The sequence below is a fragment of the Antedon mediterranea genome, chromosome 2, assembly GCF_964355755.1.
Source record: "Antedon mediterranea chromosome 2, ecAntMedi1.1, whole genome shotgun sequence".
NCBI classification, from domain to species: Eukaryota; Metazoa; Echinodermata; class Crinoidea; order Comatulida; family Antedonidae; genus Antedon; species Antedon mediterranea.
In genome coordinates, this window is record NC_092671.1 from 26,988,990 (window position 1) to 27,008,977 (window position 19,988).

At 34.6% G+C, this 19,988-nt stretch overlaps 2 protein-coding genes across 4 annotated transcripts in view; one reads left to right on the top strand and one right to left on the bottom strand.

The window, feature by feature from the left end:
* Nucleotides 1–5,308: 5,308 nt before the first annotated feature.
* On the top strand, nt 5,309–13,806 carry LOC140040819 (proliferation-associated protein 2G4-like). Its single transcript, XM_072087043.1, has 10 exons — nt 5,309–5,439; nt 6,764–6,892; nt 7,095–7,200; nt 7,477–7,639; nt 8,627–8,769; nt 10,357–10,557; nt 10,942–11,033; nt 11,271–11,398; nt 11,827–11,880; nt 13,133–13,806. The coding sequence occupies exons 1-10, from the start codon at nt 5,337–5,339 to the stop codon at nt 13,193–13,195; spliced, it is 1,182 nt and encodes a 393-aa protein (XP_071943144.1). The 5' UTR covers nt 5,309–5,336; the 3' UTR covers nt 13,196–13,806.
* A 39-nt stretch (nt 13,807–13,845) lies between these two features.
* Nucleotides 13,846–19,988, bottom strand: part of LOC140040818 (epsilon-sarcoglycan-like) — a 44,589-nt gene continuing 38,446 nt past the window's right edge. For 2 of the 3 annotated variants that reach the window (XM_072087040.1, XM_072087041.1), the window contains exons 11-13: nt 19,189–19,299; nt 16,590–16,636; nt 13,846–16,316 (exon numbers count right to left, since the gene is read on the bottom strand). In XM_072087040.1, the coding sequence (XP_071943141.1) occupies nt 16,255–16,316; nt 16,590–16,636; nt 19,189–19,299 (220 nt within the window). In that variant the 3' untranslated portion in view covers nt 13,846–16,254. The remainder of the gene's footprint in view (nt 16,317–16,589; nt 16,637–19,188; nt 19,300–19,988) is intronic. The other variant, XM_072087042.1, reaches the window with a different exon arrangement.

A 19,988-nucleotide genomic window follows, 5' to 3' on the forward strand; every position in this document is an offset into this window, starting at 1 on the left:
AAGGACAAAATTTACAACTACACTCCCACAGACTTGTAATAAGACTTTGTTTATGTAGAGCATATTGTGTATATGTTTGTCTTGTGAACCTCTGAGGGTCCCTAATGATCAGCATTGCTGGATGGATCACCCTCAAATATAAAATATAAATATAAATATGGTTCTATCTAAAATTATTCAGTACGCTAACACTACTATCAATTGTAGTCAGTTATTTACCAACTGAGCTTTAATTGATTGAATTCTACTTTATAAAAGGGTCTTTTATATGTATTTTACTGCTCCCCCCGTTTAAAAAATCCTCAATCCGTGCTTATGTTGCCGTTCGACACTACGGGGCGCCGTTCCACACTACGGGGGGGGGGGGGGGGGCGTTCCACACTACGGGGCGCCGTTCCACACTACGGGGCGCCGTTCGACACTACTCGTTTTTTCTTACAAACCATGGTGTAAAAGACAAACTATAGTTTAGACAAACCATGGTTGTTTAAAGACATGAAAAAACATGAAAATTGATAAAATTAAATCAGACTTTGAATAGGTTATTTTGTAGTTTTAATCAAGTTAATCACTTCCGTAGAAAAAAATAATGTTTTCACTTACAAAATGACAAAATAAATGGTTAAATTCAACCAAAAACCCATTGGCTGGCAGCCAAATTGACTATTTTTCGCTTTAAATTACAGTTTTTTAGGTAAATACATTTTCGTATTCGATCCAAATTTTAGTCAAAGTGGTTGAACTATTAGGTGACATTAAAATGGCATATTCAATTTAAAAAAAATGTAAGTATTATTTTTTCAGGAGCACAATATTTAATTTGTTGTCGTGGTATAGGCCTATACTGTACAACATTGGTTTGTCTTTTTACACTGAACCATTTTATCAATAAAAAGACAAACCACAGTAATTTATGGTATGACTACTTATATTACTATTTTATTTATTACTAGCAATTATACCCGCCCCAGGGCGGGTTTCAACATTGATTTAAAACCTTCTCAGTACATAACTGTATACCACTCACCTACCTCCATCCCTCTTCAATAACATAACACTCTTTTTTTTTAAACAAATTCTTCCCAGGACAACTTCAGCTTCAAAATGAGAGTGGTATACATAGCTGTGATAGGCCTATGGTTTAAGTACGTTGTAAACTGTGTAAATGAATAGGTGTCACTGATAATTAAAATCTAATTTTGGTATTGCAGCCCCCAGCCTTCTTTCTCTTCTAACCATCCCAGCCACAATTAACTAACCTTAACTCTACTCCAGGACAGTTCAAATGTAGTAACTTTTCCTAGTACAATTCCAATCATATACTTCATTACGCCAGTATTTCCGCTCCCCCTTCTCTCCCCTCCTTCCTCCTCCCTCAACATACCCAAGATACTGGGTGATGTATTTAGACGGTTCCAGTAGGCCTACTATTTAATAATAATGTTAGCCATCACTCCCAACCCATAATCCCTCAGTGGCAGTTTTCAAATGTAGTTTAAAACATTCCCAGTACAGTTTCAGTCATGGTGATAGGCCTACAACCCCTCCCAGCCCCTTCCCAGTGATAATTAAAATAATAATAATTAACAATTTTCCTATCATTTTGATACTCGATATGTTAGGTTGGTTACGTGCAGTAACAAAAATTTGTATAACGAACAAACAAACAAACAGACAAACTCTCTCACTTATAATATCGATAGATAGATCGATAGATGGTGTGTGTAATACAGAATAGGTAGTGTATCGGACGGCTAATTTGTTTTTTATCGAAAACTATGGTTTGTAAAAGACGCAAATTGAATGTTCAAACATTGTTAAAATTGCAAAAAGTTACTCAACTTGTACTTGTCCTACTAATCGAATTAGATTTTGAGAAGAGTTAAAATAACGCAAATCTGACACTGTGGTATTAACTATTAGACAAACACTAGGCCTATAGTTTGTAGAGCATAAAGCTCTGTCTACACTATCAAACTTTACGTGACAAAAAATGTGGTGTGCCCATAATGAGTTGGACACGATGATTACCATATTTGGGCACATCACACTTTTTTTGTCACGTAAAGTTTGATAGTGTACACAGAGCATACAAATAAACGATGAGTCAAAATACAAACACTTGGTGTTTATAAAAAACAAAATGGTTTGTAAAATACGAACTATGGTTTAAAAATACAAGTTTGTTAAAGACATGGTCTGTATAGCAGGCCCGTATGCAGCATTTATAATGGGGGGGGGGGTGCGAGCGAAGCGAGCAACAATGGCTGGGGGCCAGGGGGACGCCAAGGGCCCCCGGTGAGGGTCCAGGGGCCGAAGGCCCTGGCAAAATTTGCGTTATTTGACGTTCTAAAGACTGATTTAAGACTCTCTGTTGTGGCTTGGGCTAGTTGAACGATGGACACCAGAACTTAACGCTTTCATGATGAGGCCAACTCAGCAGGGGTGGCGCCAGGATCTTCCCGACGCAGGGGCTACATTCCCCGACGAGGGGGCTATGCGAGCGAAGTGAGCATCATCACTAGGCTGAGGGGGCCAGGGGGCCGCCAAGGGCCCCCGGTGGGGGTCCAGGGGGCGAAGCCCCCGGAAGCAACGCGTTCTAGCGTCATTTGAGGTCTTTTTAATCAGATTTAGGGTAGCCATTTTTTCCATTTTTTATAATGCATAAATAAAATACTGCGTGCAAAAAAACGATGCGCGATGACTGTTTCAATCCATATTTTTCAATTTAAAAAATAAAAGTTCAAAGAAAATTTAGAAAAATAGAGTTGGAGGTCCCAGAAATTGGACTTATTATACTTCAAAACATGAAAAAAATATATAAGTCCCTATCATGGGTTGTGACTGAGCTAAGAAATGTTTGAAAAATAGAGATGTTAGGTCCCGGAAAATGTACTTCTTGTTCTTCGAAATATGACCAGCTTTATTGTTGGGGCTGAGCTAAGAAAATGTTTAAAACTAGAGCTGCAGGTCTTCAAAAAATTTCATTTTATACTTTGGAAACATCAGGCCTAGAGGCTTAAAAAACGCAAGCGTAGACCTTTTTCAGTCGGGGAAATAAGTTTATTCCTCCCAGGTGTATGCATGCGTACCATCTGGACTTCCGAGTGGTGAGAAATTCATGACATGCAGTTACAGGATATTGAAAATGTAATAACTATAGCTATAATGTTGGCTAAGCGAAAATGGCATGTTTTTGTTGTTTAGTAATGGATGAAAAATTTATTTTAGGTGCCCCACGGTACAGAAGGTTACTTGTAAATTAAAAAATTGGTGAACAAACGAACAATTAACATAATTCGTTTTTGTAAGCCAACTATCAAAATGGTTATGAACGAGTTAAAAAGGTTTTATGAAACAGAACAATTTATTTATCATCAGAATTTTGAGGACAGTATTTTTAATAGAAAATGGATAAAATTAGAAGAATTTATAAATCAAATATAAAATGGTTTATAGAGTAGAATAATTTTTATGAACCTTTATTTAATTTGTTAGATGGATATCTTTGTTGTTTTTGTTTGTTGCTTTTTATTTTAATTTTTTATTTGATTATGTTTTTCCTTTGTAATGTATTATATGATGAAATAAAAAAAAAAAAAAAAAAAAAAAAAAAAAAAAAAATAATTCGTTTTTGCTGTAGTGTAGCGTACGTCGACGCAGTACACGACGTAACCGTCGGTAAACTTCGCCTGGAAAATAACACATTACACATTTTGGTCCCTGGATGAAACTTGATATCACGCGTCTCGACCCAACGTTGAACGATTCGTACAAAGGGATACCGCCAGACAAGTGCGTACCTAGCTAATGTTTAGTAGTAAGTTAGATCGCTGGCAATAATGAATGCATAAAAATGCATATTAGCCCTCTGACGTACTCTCACGGTCAATGGAACGTCGTGGTTTTTTACTGTATATTATATTCCCCGACAAAAAGTACCCGTGTTCCCCGACGGGGGGAGGGGGGGGGGGGGGGGCTAGGCTCCCCGACGAGGGGGATAGAGCCCCCGTAGCCCCCCCCCCCCCCCCGCTGGCGCCAACACTGCAACTCAGACAGCGTCGTACGACGCTGTCTGAGTTGGCCTTCCCTTGTTGCGCCGTATTCGATAGTGTCTGTATTTCCAGACACGTCTTTACCGCCGGTTAAGTTGTCTGTATTTCTCCAGCAAACACTTTACCGCGTACCGCGTACATGAAGCGCTAAGCTATTCTTGTCGTCACATGATCGACTGCGCATGTTTTACATCGAGTTTGTAGTCAGTTCAGATTCCCTAATTTAATTACCGGTATTTTTTCATTTTATATTAGCATATTTTTGTTTGTATACCATTGATAATGTAAATTTTGTATATATATATAATGATATTGTCTTTAATTAAACAAGACAAGAAAAAATACCAACCGAGGAAATAGTGGACCTTTTTGGACTTGGGGGGGGGGGGGGGGTGCGTCCAACGCATCCCCCCTGGATACGGGCCTGATAAGACAACCCATGGTTTGGAAGGGGAAACCATGGTTTGTCTTAAAAAACAAATTCTTGCGTGATTACTTTTGCAAATAATAAATGAGCTTCTTTTCGAGGTTTTTAACAGTATTTTATTGATCATATTGTTTTTAGGCTATTTTAGGCCTAATGTCAGAACAATGTTTATTATCAGGGAATTATGAAGACGATTACTTAATTAGCCTATTACTTTTCCATATAGGCCTACCACCTCCTATATATCTCATCACGGCAGTCTGTAAAGTCTAGGCCTATAGATTTAGCAGTTTTTGCATCGAAAAAAATTAACACTTAAATGTAATGGTAGTATAGCCATTTTCCTAGTAGGGCTATCATCAGCAATGAAAAAAGTAGTCTGAAGACCGGATGACGACGGAGAGTCTTTTTAATTGTTTTATTAAAGTTCATACCAATAGGCCTAGTTACGGCTATTGCATTTTAAGTGTTTTTGACTGATGTTTTCTTTATATATTTAATATGCCTACAAAATGCCTAAAAAAGTATTTAATATGAAATTATTGTCCCCAAAAACATGAAAAATTAATTTAAAAAATTGGTCTCGGACCCATTGGTGAATGACTACACTGATTTTTTAATTTTTTTTTCTCGATCCAATTCATTTGGATTAAAATAGAATTATTCAACAACAACAGAAATTATTTGTTTATGAGCATGATCGCTTTCTTTCTTTCTACAGTGATCGCCACTCGTTTTTGAACAGTTTAAACCCCATTTTTGTAAACAAACTGCTTCGCGCGTTATTTAAACACATTGCATTATGGGAAGCACGTGGGAACCAAAATCTACCATTTCATCGCCGAAGTACGAAGATGGCGGACCCAGAAACAGTGGATAGCAGCGGAGAAGAGGAGAACACAATTGCTGAAGATTTGGTTGTTACCAAATATAATTTAGCGGCTGGAATGGTGAAGGGTAAGCTAACAAATTATATTAAATTTCGGTCAAATAAAATTATCACAAAACCGTTAACTTGTCACTTTTCTTCGCCAGCTGCTGTCATGTAAGTTGTTCGGAAACCGCGTGTTCGCGATGTTTGCTTTTCATAAATAAGGTATTCTGTGTTGCACATTTTAGCCTAAGCATGTAAATGAATATAATTATATTTATAAAAAAAGCAATATGGTTGTTCTGTTGTTTTATTGAAGTAGTGGATATCTCAAATTACTCTTGCATTAATTTAACGTCCAAAATCTAGGCTAGGCTATATAAAAAGGTAGGAATTTACCCACCCGGGGTGACAAGAGTCCCCTCATCACAAGGCTGCATTGCCTGATGATATGTGAGCTATTTCAGTATTTAAATGGTCTCCTAGGCTAGGGTGGACCATTCCAGTATTTCTTTGTGTTTTTGTAGATTTATTTAAAATAAATAGTAATAGGCCTAGCATAGGCCTACTATTTAAATGCATTACATTAATTAAAAAGATTATGCCTTGCTAGGCTAATGCTAAAAAAAACAGACATACTAAAAATAAAATACTATCAATTAATATGCAGATTGCACAACAGTCTGAAAGCCAAAACCTTGAATTGAATCTTGCACAATTTCAGATTGAGGATTTTGAAAAAGTAATTGTTAATTCATTGTTTTTTTTAATTAAAAATTGTAAAATGAAACTGCTGATCTTAACTTAATATTGAATAACTTTTTTTGTCCAATGTTTAATTTAATTTTAAACTGACCCCACTTTCATATTTAATACTATAATAGGACATCAGTTGTCGGTCTTGTTTCCAAAATTGAAAAATTGTTACTTACTGTACTGTTCCATATGTTTTTGTTTGTATCATTCATTAATCATTATTTATGTAAATGAGTGTAAAGCTGGTAATTGGTAAGTTTACAGAGTGTTATGAAACCTTCATAAGCTATTATGTTAACAATTTAACATCAAACAACTACTATTTTTAAGTATCAAAATCTCATTTGAAACATGTGTTTTTGTAAATTTACTAGATCAAGTTTTATAGCATAATTAATAAAAAAAAGCAACTAAACAGTAATGAAATGAAGTTGTGTAGTATAAAAAAAAGAAGATATAAACAGTATCTTAAACTTTGCTACACATTTAACTATAAAATCATGGTGGGGGAAATGAAGTTGGTTGTGGTATCAACATGACCTAAATTATACTGGAAGGTTTTAAACTACTGGTGTAGGGTGGGGCTAGGGAGGAACACCCTCTGGGACGTAAGTGGCATAAGAAAATGTAAACTGGTTTTTTTTTCCATTTCAGTTGTTCTTAAAAGCATAACAGAAAAATGTGTTGATGGTGCCATTGTTCTAGAACTCTGCCAAGATGGTGATAAAATGCTTCTCAGTGAAACCTCCAAAGTTTACAAAAAAGACAAAGAAATGAAGAAAGGTATGTATAGCATTAAGGTAATGTAGTTCTAGGTGTAATAACATGTATAAGATTTATAAAATAAAAAGTGTTGTAATAAAATATTGTGTATAAATCCATGTGGCGGGCGTTTATTTCTAAATTAAGCAATTATTTTGGTACAATAAATTTCAAAGAATATTGAATAAAATAAGTGATGTTTTATTTGTTGGTTTCTTTGCAGGTATAGCATTTCCAGTTTGTTTGTCCGTCAATAACTGCATTTGTCATTATTCACCTCTGAAAAGTGAAGGGTCTGTGTCACTAAAGAATGGCGATGTTGTCAAAATGTAAGAATTTATTGTTAATTGATTCATTATGGTTTGTGAGGTAAATCTTTGATAATGTGATATTAAAACACATCCTTTAAAAACCACCCAAGTACTCTTGTTGCAGGTAAACATCAAGTCAGGACTGTTATTAGCAAGCCCTATTTACTAGCATCTGAGCCTCTGCTTGTCTGTTTTGAAAAGGGTACTTCAGGAAAAGGAAAGTTTATGTAAAGTGACTCCTTGGTTCTACGTGCTTCCAATGCTTGTAATTTTATGTCTTTTTTTGCTTGACAGTGATTTAGGTGCCCATGTAGATGGAATGATTGCCACAGCAGCGCACACATTAGTAGTCGGCGCATCGGCAGACAATAAGATAACCGGTCGAAAAGCAGACGTTATCAAAGCGGCGTATTACTGCTCAGAAGTAGCTCAACGTTTAGTCAAGCCAGGGAATAAGGTATGCAGTTCAAATAAATGCAATTAGTTGGTCCATATTACATTTAAATGTTTGCAACAATTTTACAATCCCTACAAATTAACAGGCCTCGAATTTGGAGATTTTAGGGGCAAGGCCAGTTGGCCTCTGGTTTTTTGTTAACTTGAAGGCAGCAAGGCTAACTTGTAAGGCACAGAGGCCATTATTTAAAAGAAAATTACCGGGAAAAAAATAGGTCAAGCCTAGGCCTAGTAGTAGCCTAATTATAATTGTGTAGAATTACGGGAAAATGAAATGCAATTGATCACTACAAATGCTATTTCTTGTAGGCTAACTTGAGGATTCCCCAGCTCCCATACGGCTGTGGTTGAGAGCGATATACATGTGATACGCAGTAGGCTATGTTTTCCAAACGGCAGCATACCCCTTAAACAACATATTTTTAATAACCACTATTTCGTGATAACGTACCAAAAATGATATCAGATAATAATTAATGGATGCGCTTCCCAAGACAGGGCTGTGAAACGCCCAAAAAACTTCTAGGAAGCGCAAAAAATACTGAAAATAGTGCTGCTGTGGAAATGGCCAATATTGTACTGTGTAGTTGAGAGCGAAATACACGGTTTTAATTAGACGATCAACAGTCTAGTTTTTACTTTAATTTAATTATTAGAACTGTAGCTAGTTCGCCGGTGGTGGAACATCGTGCCTCAAATTCATTGTAGAAAATTTATATTATATTGTTTTACGACCACCTTGTGTATTGAACATTTTAAAATTTATTTATGAAATAGGCTAAATAAAAAGATTCATGATTTCATTTATTATTTGATGAGGGAGCTTTATTCTTAGCTATTAGGGTTAAAAATAACAAAAAGGAGTAAAAAAAAAATTAAAGAAGATGAAAGGGACCTCCAGGGTAACCACAGGGGCTTGTGATTGGCAACTAAAAAGGCAATGTGAATACAATTTTCATATGAATTTGTAAATGATTTATTTCTGTAGAACAACGATATTACTCGTATAGTTGATACTGTGGCAAAGGAGTTTAACTGCAAGCCAGTGGAAGGAATGCTTTCTCATCAGCTAAGGCAGAACGTCATTGACGGAGAGAAATCCATCATCATTAACCCTACTGATCAACAGAAGTGAGTATTTAACATAATAACGTGGTACTAGATGACTTTCAGTAAATGTGAGAAAATTGCTAGGGTACATGTTTGAAATTGTCATAAATCTGAAATTATTTCTCAGATGTGGAGGTACTGTCCATACCTAAACTATCCAAGTGATTAAGCCCTGTAATTCAATAACTGCCCATAAACATCAAACTATATACCCCTTTTCACAGCCGAGCTGTGTCCGGATAGTTTTACTTTTCACACCTGATTTAGTAATCCGGGAATGACACAGGTTGCTTGTATTTGCACTGCAAAATACCAACCCGTGTAAATGTTATAGATCAATCGAGATATTGCTCTCACGCCTTAAGAGACACCCTAGTAACGGCATGCTCATTATACCTCCTACAATCTTTTTATGGCAATACACACAAAAATTGAGTTTTACACCGCAAACACGGGTTCATCCCGGGTTGACTTGACGCTGAATACTATCCGCATCACTTACCAGGTTGGTTCAGCAACCCGGGTAACTTTTACGTCGTTTGCAATGACCTACATTTCCGCATTATTCCATCCCGGGTATAAGATAAGATAACTTTGATTGATCCTCAAAAAGGAAATTCATTGCTCGTCAACACAATAAATACAAAAAAATTGGTAGAACAACCATTCACATAAAAACATCTAAAAAATACAAAATAAGTTAAGTTATTATCATCTTGACTTCCTGTTGTACTGGATGATACCGGAAGGGATAAATTAAGGATTTACAAGGAGGAGCTTCAATCTACCACTTGGATTAAGTTGGTCTTGATTACTTTGTGGAGAGGATGAGAGGCATCAGACTCAATGCGTTCGAAATCTTTCTGGATGTGTTCTAGGTACACATCGGTAATGGAAGGTAGTTCCAGACCAGTCATTTTACCAGCCCGGCGGATGAAAGTTTCAAGGCGTCCTTCATTCCCTCCGGTAACATTACCAGCCCAACAGGAGAGGCAGTACGTCCAAACACTACATACAACGGATTTATAGAACGAAAGTAACATCAGTTCACCGGAGTTAAATTTAGATAAAGTTCTCATACAATACATACATTTAATTTTTTGCTGATGAAGTCTGTATGGTCTCCCCAACTTAGTTTATCATTGAAGACAATTCCTAGATACTTGTACTGGTCAACAACTTCAATTTCGTTGCCTTTGATAGTGATTAGTTGAAAATTAAATTTATATTTAGTCCTAAAGTCAATGATCATCTCCTTTGTTTTTGATGCATTTATTTGGAGATAATTATCGTCACAAAATTTAACAAATCTTTGTATTTCGCTACGATAATTTTTATCATTGTTTGAAACTATGAGACCAATAGTACTAGTGTCATCAGCAAATTTAACAACAGGGCAAAGCTCATCATTTAAAGATCAGTAATCGGAAAGTAAGAAAGAAAAGTTATAAGTACACTTTTGTACATAAATAATACATTTAAATTGGCTTGATTTTTCAGAAATATATTGTACAATAGCAGTTTGGAATTGCCTCCCATAAAATAAAAAATCTGTATGGTTTTTCTTAATGCATCATCTCTATTTAAAATGTTTATTTTATTTTCCAGAAAAGATCACAAAGTGTGCGAATTTCAAGTACATGAAGTGTACGCTGTTGACGTCTTAATAAGCACTGGTGAAGGCAAGACTAGAGAGGGAGACGTTAAGACCTCCATTTACAAGGCCACTGGCGAACAATACTCACTGAAAAGCACAGCAGCCAGGCAGCTGTATGCCAAGTATGACAAACACATGCCTGCATGTTTGAGGTAAGGCCACTAGTGATAATGAATAAAATGGCTTCTTTTTAGTGTAGTGGTGAGAAATGCAAAGAGTGTATATGATGTGGCTCTGTCAGCTAAACTGGTGAAAGTTGCTTTTCTGTAATTTAACTGGCAGGTCAGAGTTCATGAAAATTTAAGTTACGGTACAGTGCGACGTGTGACAATAACATGCCTTTGTTTCTATGATACAAAGATTTGTGTTCAATGCCTCCAGGTTTGCTTTTTTTTTCATGGGTGCATATTAGCTTAAAGATCTTAAAATACATGTCTTCTTAATGTACATATACACCTGGTGTATGTGAGAATAAAGAACAATTGAATTGAAAAATTGAATTTGTATAGGATAAAAGTATTTTTCTTCAATTACAGAGATTATGAGGAAGCAAAAGCCAGGCTAGGAGTATCAGAATGTGTACGACATAATCTGTTGCAGCCATACCCAGTACTTTATGAAAAACCAGGTAAGACTCTTCTCATATTTGTATACAAGGGTGTTGGTGAAGTGGTCTCCCATTATATAAAGAAGAAGAAATAAAGATAATTTTCAATTTATGTAGCGCAAAACACAGGGCGCCTAAACAATCAACAAAGTCAAAATGTAAATAGCACAAAATTAATTAATGTTGAAATAGACAAACTATTGTGGGCGAAGGTAGTATATCAAGTTTGTTAAATATATTCTTTGTTTTGGCCGACAGGGGAATTCGTTGCACAGTTTAAATTCACTACTCTTTTGATGCCAAATGGGCCTCATCGTATAACAGAGGACAAGGTGAATCTAGATTTGTACGACTCCGAATATGCCATTAAAGATGAAGAAGTAAAAGTAAGTTACAACTTATTTTTCTATTGCCAATAAAAAAGTAAATATAAGTCCATTTTTAGAAATAAATGTATTTATTGCAGGAGAAACTGGACTATTTAAAAACATGCAATATAACAAAACAAAATGGAAAATAAACCATTTTAGCTGAACTTTTATAACTCCAGCACAAAAGCATCAATTTGTGCCCTTTTTTTAAATACTTCCTTCTTTTTCTAATTTCTTTTGTTTTATATAAGAAAAATGTGTGTATCTATTTATCATCAATCGTTATCGCCATAGTGTAAATGGGTCCTTAGCCCAACAAAATGAAAACTTCTTAAAGCTCCATAATTTCAACTTGAGAACTAGGAATTTAAAAAAAAAGTACCACAATACTTTGTACGTTTTGATTTACATTAAATAATTTCAATGCCATTGTTTTTTTACAGAATATTCTTTCAGCCTCGACCAGTCGTAAAGCTGCAAAGAAAAAGAAAAAGAAGGTATGCAAGATCACGAAAAACTAAATTGTATTGCTTGCTTTGTATTTTTTTTTTGCATGAAAATGTCCATAATTACTATATACCATGCAGGACAATTTTATAAATATAAAAGGCAAATTACTGAAAAAATGACAATGCTGTATTAGTGGCTGGATCTCAAAGGAGATGCAAATATAATAAACTAAATTTTAAACAGCCAGAAAATAATTTGTGTAACCTAAAATGTTATGTTGACACGGAACTCAACTTTGTGTCGACGTGTACAGAACCAAGCTTATTTCCTTTCAGTTGTCATTGTTCTACTTCGAGCACATACCGATTCCTATAAAACCACGAAGTGCGTCATGCGCCATGACAAGTTGCAGTGAAGTAGCACTCGTACACTGGTTCCGTTAAGTTGATATAAGCGCTCTCACGCAAATACAGTCGAATTCGCGTAAGTCGAAAAATCGCGAAAGTCGAATTTTTATGAGAGTCCCAATTCTTTCCTATACATTACTGTGTAATTTTTATTTGTAAGTCGAATTTTTCTAAGTCGAAATTCGTCGACGTCTTTTTGCAGTCCGAATAAACACATTCTTTAGTGATTTATATCGTATAAGTCGAAGTCACAAATCACGCGGCAACAACGCGCTTAAAAAGCCGATGAAACGTACGTAATTCGATAAACAAACGACAGAGGAGATAATGTGGGACCATGTCGGTTCTTTCAAGCAGGTTGTATAGTATAGGCGGCGTCCTACAACTCGCGCTAGTGTATAGTGTATGAGTTGTTTCAGAGGTGAGAACTTGAGCGGCGTTTTGTGGGTACCCATTTTGTGCTAGACAGATGGCAATAAACAATGGATACCGATTTCGAATAAGAACGGAAATGTATTTATTATACGTTTTCGTATTGTTTCGGGCTTAAACCATAAAAGAAAATACAGTTTATCATTGCCGATAAGAGGCTTAGCATTTATTAGGCCTAGCTAGCTAGCTAAGCCAACTCAATTCAAGAAGGCTCATCGCGTGGGCCGCGACAGGGCAGGGTCTACTAGGCCTAGCCATAGCGCGGCTAGTGAGTGAGCCTAGGCCTAGCATTTTTTTGCAAATCTGTAAGTCGAAGTTCGCGTAACTCAAATTTTTATACCGGTCCCATTAGATTCGACTTAGGCGGAGTCGACTGTAGTTCCTTTTAGTTAAGGCGAGTTCCGCGTCTACATAAGCCGCCTGCCTTAATAATATGTAAAATATTTGTGTTTTTGTTTAGGCTGCTAGCAAAGCTGCTGAAGCAGCTGAAGACCCAGAACCACCTGAACTAGTACAGAGTTAAAAGGCTGGAGAAACACTAGTAACCAGCTAACAAACCAGTCCTCATCTTGGCCTAGCCTAAATCCCAGCTGTGTAGTTGGATGTACTGTACTTCCAAATTGTTGGGCTCACTACTATGCTCGCTGCTTTTAGAGTGTGCATGTGGTTGGGATAACAGTTCACAGTGAAGTTTTGGTTGTAGATCAAACTTTTTTATTTATTCCTATAAAAATTTTGCTATAAAATACCACAGAAGCCATTAATTGAATTAATTTTTAAAATTATTTTGGTTTATATTATAAAACTGCATTTGAATTCATTTCAATAGAAACAGAAAATGTATTTAGTTGTTCTAAATATCTTTAAAAGATAAAAATGATTTCAATAGAAAACGCATTTTAAAACTGTTTTTAAGTGTACGTATAATCGTAACAAATGTTCTTTAAAATCAATTTTACAAAGGTAATAAATTTATATTTTACAACTAATAGTGGGAAAATATAAAAAAGTATATTTTCAAAAAAACTGAAAAGAAGTTTGATATCGCAACAAAATGTTGGGGTGCTAGTATGTTTAAATCATTGTGGACATTCTGTATAAAACACTTACAAATAAAAGCAAAACTTTAGTGTACACCAGTTTAAAATTGAAATTCATTGATTTTATTGTCTACTCATCACAACTCAATTAAAACATGTCTATTATTGAAAGCGTTAGTGTATGTTCATGCTCATACTGTTAAGGAGTGTCAAGGCAACACGGCCACACAACAACTGTATTGCCTTCAGTAAAAATAAAAGGTATGTATGCTAGAGCAAGACTTTTCACACGTCCACCTTTGAATAACGCCCCTTAAAAAACATAATTTTGAATGAATCGCCCTGGGGCATTTATTGTGATTGTCAAAGATCATCTGATTATTTTTTGGGTTTTCTGTAATTTTTGTGTCTTGTGTATATCTAAAACTTGCAAAGATAACATTTTGTAACTTTCTCAACATATCTTCATTCAAGTTGTGTGGCTAACATTTTCATGACGTTTACAATTGCGCAACGTGACTTGGGCGTGATTTTATGAATTTCATGATTTTAACATAGATCGAAAACAAAATAACATTTTAAATTAGCAGAAGTGTAATTTATATCATGAGCTAACTTTCTGTTTAATAAAAATGCACACGAGCCATCGAATTGGACAATTCCTGTGCGTTTTTGATGAAAAGGTTAAAAAAATTGATGTCAAAATTATGCCTTTTTTTAAAAACGTCATAACGTGTGGCGTCCATAGTGACGATTTCAAATCTAATTTGATTATACATTTTAGCATATTGCACCAACTAAAAGCCTTTATTCAATGCCACATTGCAGTGCATCATGGTCTGTAATTCAAAATAAAGTTAAGACTGAATTTGTACTATCCATTTGCGGTTTTATTGCACAAAGTGATAAATATTACAAAAAACCATCAAACCTATTTCTACTTACATTACAAGGTGCTTAGTTATGAATAATAAATAAAAGGTTAATTTTAAATTCACATACTTCTCTGTAGTGCATCTTCACATATGGCATTTGTCTAGTAATACAGTGTCACATATTTATCACATTTTTTTTTCTTTTATTTATTTGTGTTTTTGTGCGCTTTGTTTATATGGATAGCAATGAATATTATAATTTATGTTTACTAGGCTTATGGACCTATAAATTAATTTTGTATAGGTCCATGGATACATAACATCAAATGTGACATTGTATTATAGATAAAGTAGGCCTACAGCAGTGAGAGTCCGCAACTTCTCTAGATAGGCTGAGTTTGGGGTTAGTTGCAAGGGCAAGCATACCCTTCGATCAATCTACATGTGCTATCAAAACCACAAAGTAATTAAAATTAGCTTATTCATTGTCCCATGAGAATATCGAGGTAGCATGAAATCAGCCACCTATAAAATTACTGCTAATTTCCTCTGATTTTCAGTAGGCATATTAATAGCATTCTGCACATAAAAAAAATGACTATACCAGTAGATATTAAAATACTAGGAACTAACTACTGTACTGTATCAGTTGGCTACAAAAAAGTAACTGATCAATGGTACTTTAGGTACTTGTGTTGGAATTACTGACAGTTATTTTAGTGGCCCCACCTTTTGAATGCTTATGCCATGATAAAATACAGATATTTGGTGATACAGTATTTGAAGAAATTATTATTTCAAATTAACATTAACAAGTGAATTATAAATATTTTGAACCACCATATTTTCTCACAGATTTACAGTAATACAAGTTTAAATTGTTTAGTTTGTAAGTAGTATTTACATAGTTGTTTTGATGGTTATGCATCCGCTAAATTCTAACTGCTGACCAGTCCAATACATAGGCTACCACTTACATTTTGCTCAAAAAGCTTGATCAAAATATATTATGACACTTTCAACTTTTTCTTATGTGTTTATTCTGTATTATGGTACTTCTAGATGAAAAATGAAATTGACCCTGTTGCTTACATCTATAAAACATCAAGTGGTAGTTGTATTTGGACTGCTCATGCACTGGGGCCCCTGGCTTTAGCGCTCAGCCATTACACCACTGACACCTAACCATTTTAATTGTACTAATATTTATAAAATGCTATACTAAAATCCTTCCATTGCACAGGGAAACAAGGTTTTGAATATTTTTTTTGCTGTAAAATTCAAGCAAAGTTTACCAATACAATAAAATAATAATACATCTAAAATAACTATCAATCAATTTTAAAACTTATACATTCCACTTATCTAGCACACAAGGTAGGGTGGATTTGGTACTTTTTGGGCGTGAGCAAGAAGATGGCTCCACACACCAAATTTATAACCGACAAGCTAGTTTTAGTTGGTAGATTCCTGGTTTTCTTGGAATCAGTTGGTACAGTTGTTGGCATGCCATAGATTCCTGGTTTTATTCTTTGAGTTTCACAGGAATCAGTTGTACACTTGTTGGTGTTGCTGTAGATTTCCGGTTTTCTTGGAATCAGTTGGTACAATTGTTGGTATTTACATTGTACATTTTCCCTTTCATTAGGGTAAATTCAAAATCGGTTTTAAGCTGTAGATTCCCGGCTCCTAAGGAAAGCTGATGGAGATGAAATCTTTCTAGATATGCCTGTTGGAAAAAAAATCTATGATTTTGAGGTTAAAAAATGAAAACTATACTTTTATACTTTTTTTTCTTGTATTGAATCAACAAATAAAAAGAATGTACACAATAAAATTATTTGCACCATATATGAATTAGTATAAAGTATTAATAAAGCAACATGAATGAAGCAATGGAATTAGTTATTATTATAATATGAAATGGGAATGATGGATTTTATGGTTTGAAATAGAAAAGATCTATAGAATATGTTTAGAAAACATGAAAATTAAATATTACCAGGTTTTAAAACTGGCTCAGAAGGTTGTGCAGTCATCCCCGGTTCACTACATAGAAACAAACATGTTCAAGAAAAGCAAACAACATTTGCATTATGATTAACTGAGTAGCATAATGAATTTATTATAAAGCATTGCAATGACTTAAAGAAAAAAATAAAATAGTATTAAATTCGTATTTGTATTTTGTAGTTTTATTTTTATTTATTTATTTATTATTTTAAGGCCAATTTACACAGATGAGTGGTAACAGTAAGCGGTAAGCGGAAAACAAAAATATAGAGTCTATTTTATTTCTTATGAACATTTCTAAAAACGGGCGGTTGAGCAAAAACCACCTTAGGATAGATAGATTCTATGTGGGACAAGCATACTCATCTATGTAAATTGGCCTTTAAGCGTGGTTCCCACTAGGACGCAACACAACAGTTTCTTTCTGATTGGTCAAATTGCTTATGGAACTGTCTAAGCTAGCTGTGGAAGTTGGAATATAATATATAAATATAACAACAGGTGTGAATGTAGCTTTAGAAGTCGTATACAGCCATCTAAAAAGTGATCTTATAAATTAAACATGTAATGAATTGTATTTGTTAAAACGTGAGAGTGTAGGTGTGATACAGTAGGCGTATAGCACATCTTGATTAAATTTTGTTTGGTTTTAATGAAATGAATAAATGCAACAATGAGTGGAAGTTAATATTACTAGCAGTTTTCCGTTTAATTAATGAATTTATGATGCCTAGCTCTCTCTGCAACTTCATTTTCAAATTTGTTTAAAATATACAATACATCCAAATATATCCAGACTAATGACTGTTTTAATCATGTGGTTTATGAGGAGATAGATTTTGTATCTCTCTATTGAGATCAAGCCACAGAATTTATATTACAGTATATTTAGTATAGGTTGTAGACAGCGATTTAGCATAATATTTTTTAATAAAAGGTAAAATATTTTTGCACACATGGCATATACCCTAACTATATTTAAACTGGAATGTAGTTTTTTTTAAATGCCTGCTGGTGGTGCTACATAAAAAGAAGACGTAATATGTTTAGCGAAACAACAATGATGTTAATATTGAATTGTTGGCCTACTGTTTGTACTAGTGTTGTCTTACACATCATAAATTCTTGAAAATTAAAGTTATTGGTAAACTGTCATACAAAATTCCAATCAGGAAAACTTTGGAATTGATAAATATAACAGGAAAACATAACAATAAAAAGCATTTTAACGGTTTTGGTCAAATTTAATCACAGTTTTTAGATTATTTCTATGCGGTAAGACAAATACAGTAGATAAGCGTGAAGTCGTCATGCTGGAGCCGGATCTAATTATTTATTGAGGTTTGATCAATTAAAGTCAAAATTAATCAGCATAAATGCATGAATTCTGTCGTTTCAGATTTAGAAAATTGCTTTAATTGTAGTACAGCCATTGAGTTTAATAGTGTAAAAAAACAATGTAAAAGCTCTGCCTTGGTTTTATAGAAATAAAATGGAATTTACACATTGTAAAAAAGTGTATATTTCATGTATTTTTTTATCCAATTTAATGATGTAAAAACTCAAATCTTTATATTATACCCAACTAAATACTATTCAGTTCTTTTGATTTGGAAAATACATTGTACAAACCAGCTTTAGTAAAGGGCAAGGCAACTTGTTGAGATTTCAAGCTGAAGTAATGGTATATACTGTACAGGCCTAACTAGACTAGCTTGTGGCGATTGTTTCCCCTGTAGTAATTTGGTGCGCTATACTCTATATTTACGCTATATTTTGAATAGTTAAAACTATTTTGTGTACCAATTTACTATGCTAGATATTATCATATATTAACTATTTCTCTAGCAATCTTTTTACAATTTTTTACGTTAAACCAGTCTGGCAATTGCTATGATCTCTGGTAAAAATGGGAGATATTTAGTTTTCAGCAACTGGATTGATATGATATGAGCATTGACTATTCAATTTTGATTAGCAATTTGCTATGATGCTCTGGAAAGAGATCATATATTAACTAACCATTCTCCAGTGGAAATGCTGGATGAATGTAATTTATCAACAATGCTATTTAAACTGTATTCTGTTTGAAACCGATACTAATATAATGGCTTTCTTTCTTGGTTATTTCCTAATTATTCATCTATTCCTTGTTCTTATTCCCTTTTGAATTTCTACAATTAGTTACAAATGTAGTAAGAAACAAAAAACATTTGGTATTGGTTTGTGAAAAGTTAGAGCGTAACATGAGAAGTTATAGAACTGTCAACATGAACTAACTGTAAGGGTTTAAATAGCATAAAACTAAGTTGTAAAATACAGGTTTTTCTTATTAGTAAGTGGCGTATTGAAGATTTAAAATATGGTTAAAATAGTAAATGAAATGCTGATAGACAGATAATAAATGTTTATGAGTGCAGTACAAATAATTTCATGAGTTGAAAGATTTCATACTTCACCTCACGAAATAATTTAACTTTTAGTGTTAATCTTTTGCAATACTTTTGTCTTTGTGATGCCACCGACAAGCGTGCACACAAGGTAACACAATGTTAATAAGCACAAACATGAACATAGTCTGCTCTTACATAAAACTTGTTTCTGCTGGTGGTAGTGGTAGCAGACGATAAACTGGTGGTGATGCTTCAGGGTTGGCTGCGGGTGAACTGGTTAGTGGTTCCTCTTCAGATGATGGCCTACTACATTTGAGAAAACGAAAGAGTTTTATTTTGATATTCTATTCTTTAAAATCTATAAAGGACCATTTTAAATAGAGCTACTGTAACTTTGGGTTAACTTTCCAATCCAAGGGTCTGGGTTTAAATTGTGTATGAGTCAGTATTTACTAAACAAAGAAAGAAAGACAGTGCATCAAAACAACTTTATATACACATTCCCATTCCCACACAATACCCCGGGACGGGACTAAACAAAGAAAGAAAGACAGTGCATCAAAACAACTTTATATACACATTCCCATTCCCACACAATACCCCGGGACGGGACTAAACAAAGAAAGAAAGACAGTGCATCAAAACAACTTTATATACACATTCCTATTCCCACGCAATACCCCGGGGCGGGACTAAACAAAGAAAGAAAGACAGTGCATCAAAACAACTTTATATACACATTCCTATTCCCACACAATACCCCGGGGCGGGACTAAACAAAGAAAGAAAGACAGTGCATCAAAACAACTTTATATACACATTCCTATTCCCACGCAAAACCCCGGGGCGGGACTAAACAAAGAAAGAAAGACAGTGCATCAAAACAACTTTATATACACATTCCTATTCCCACGCAATACCCCGGGGCGAGACTAAACAAGCACTATGATGTCATTTAAACAGGCTTAAAAAGGAAATCTGCAGTTCAACACACA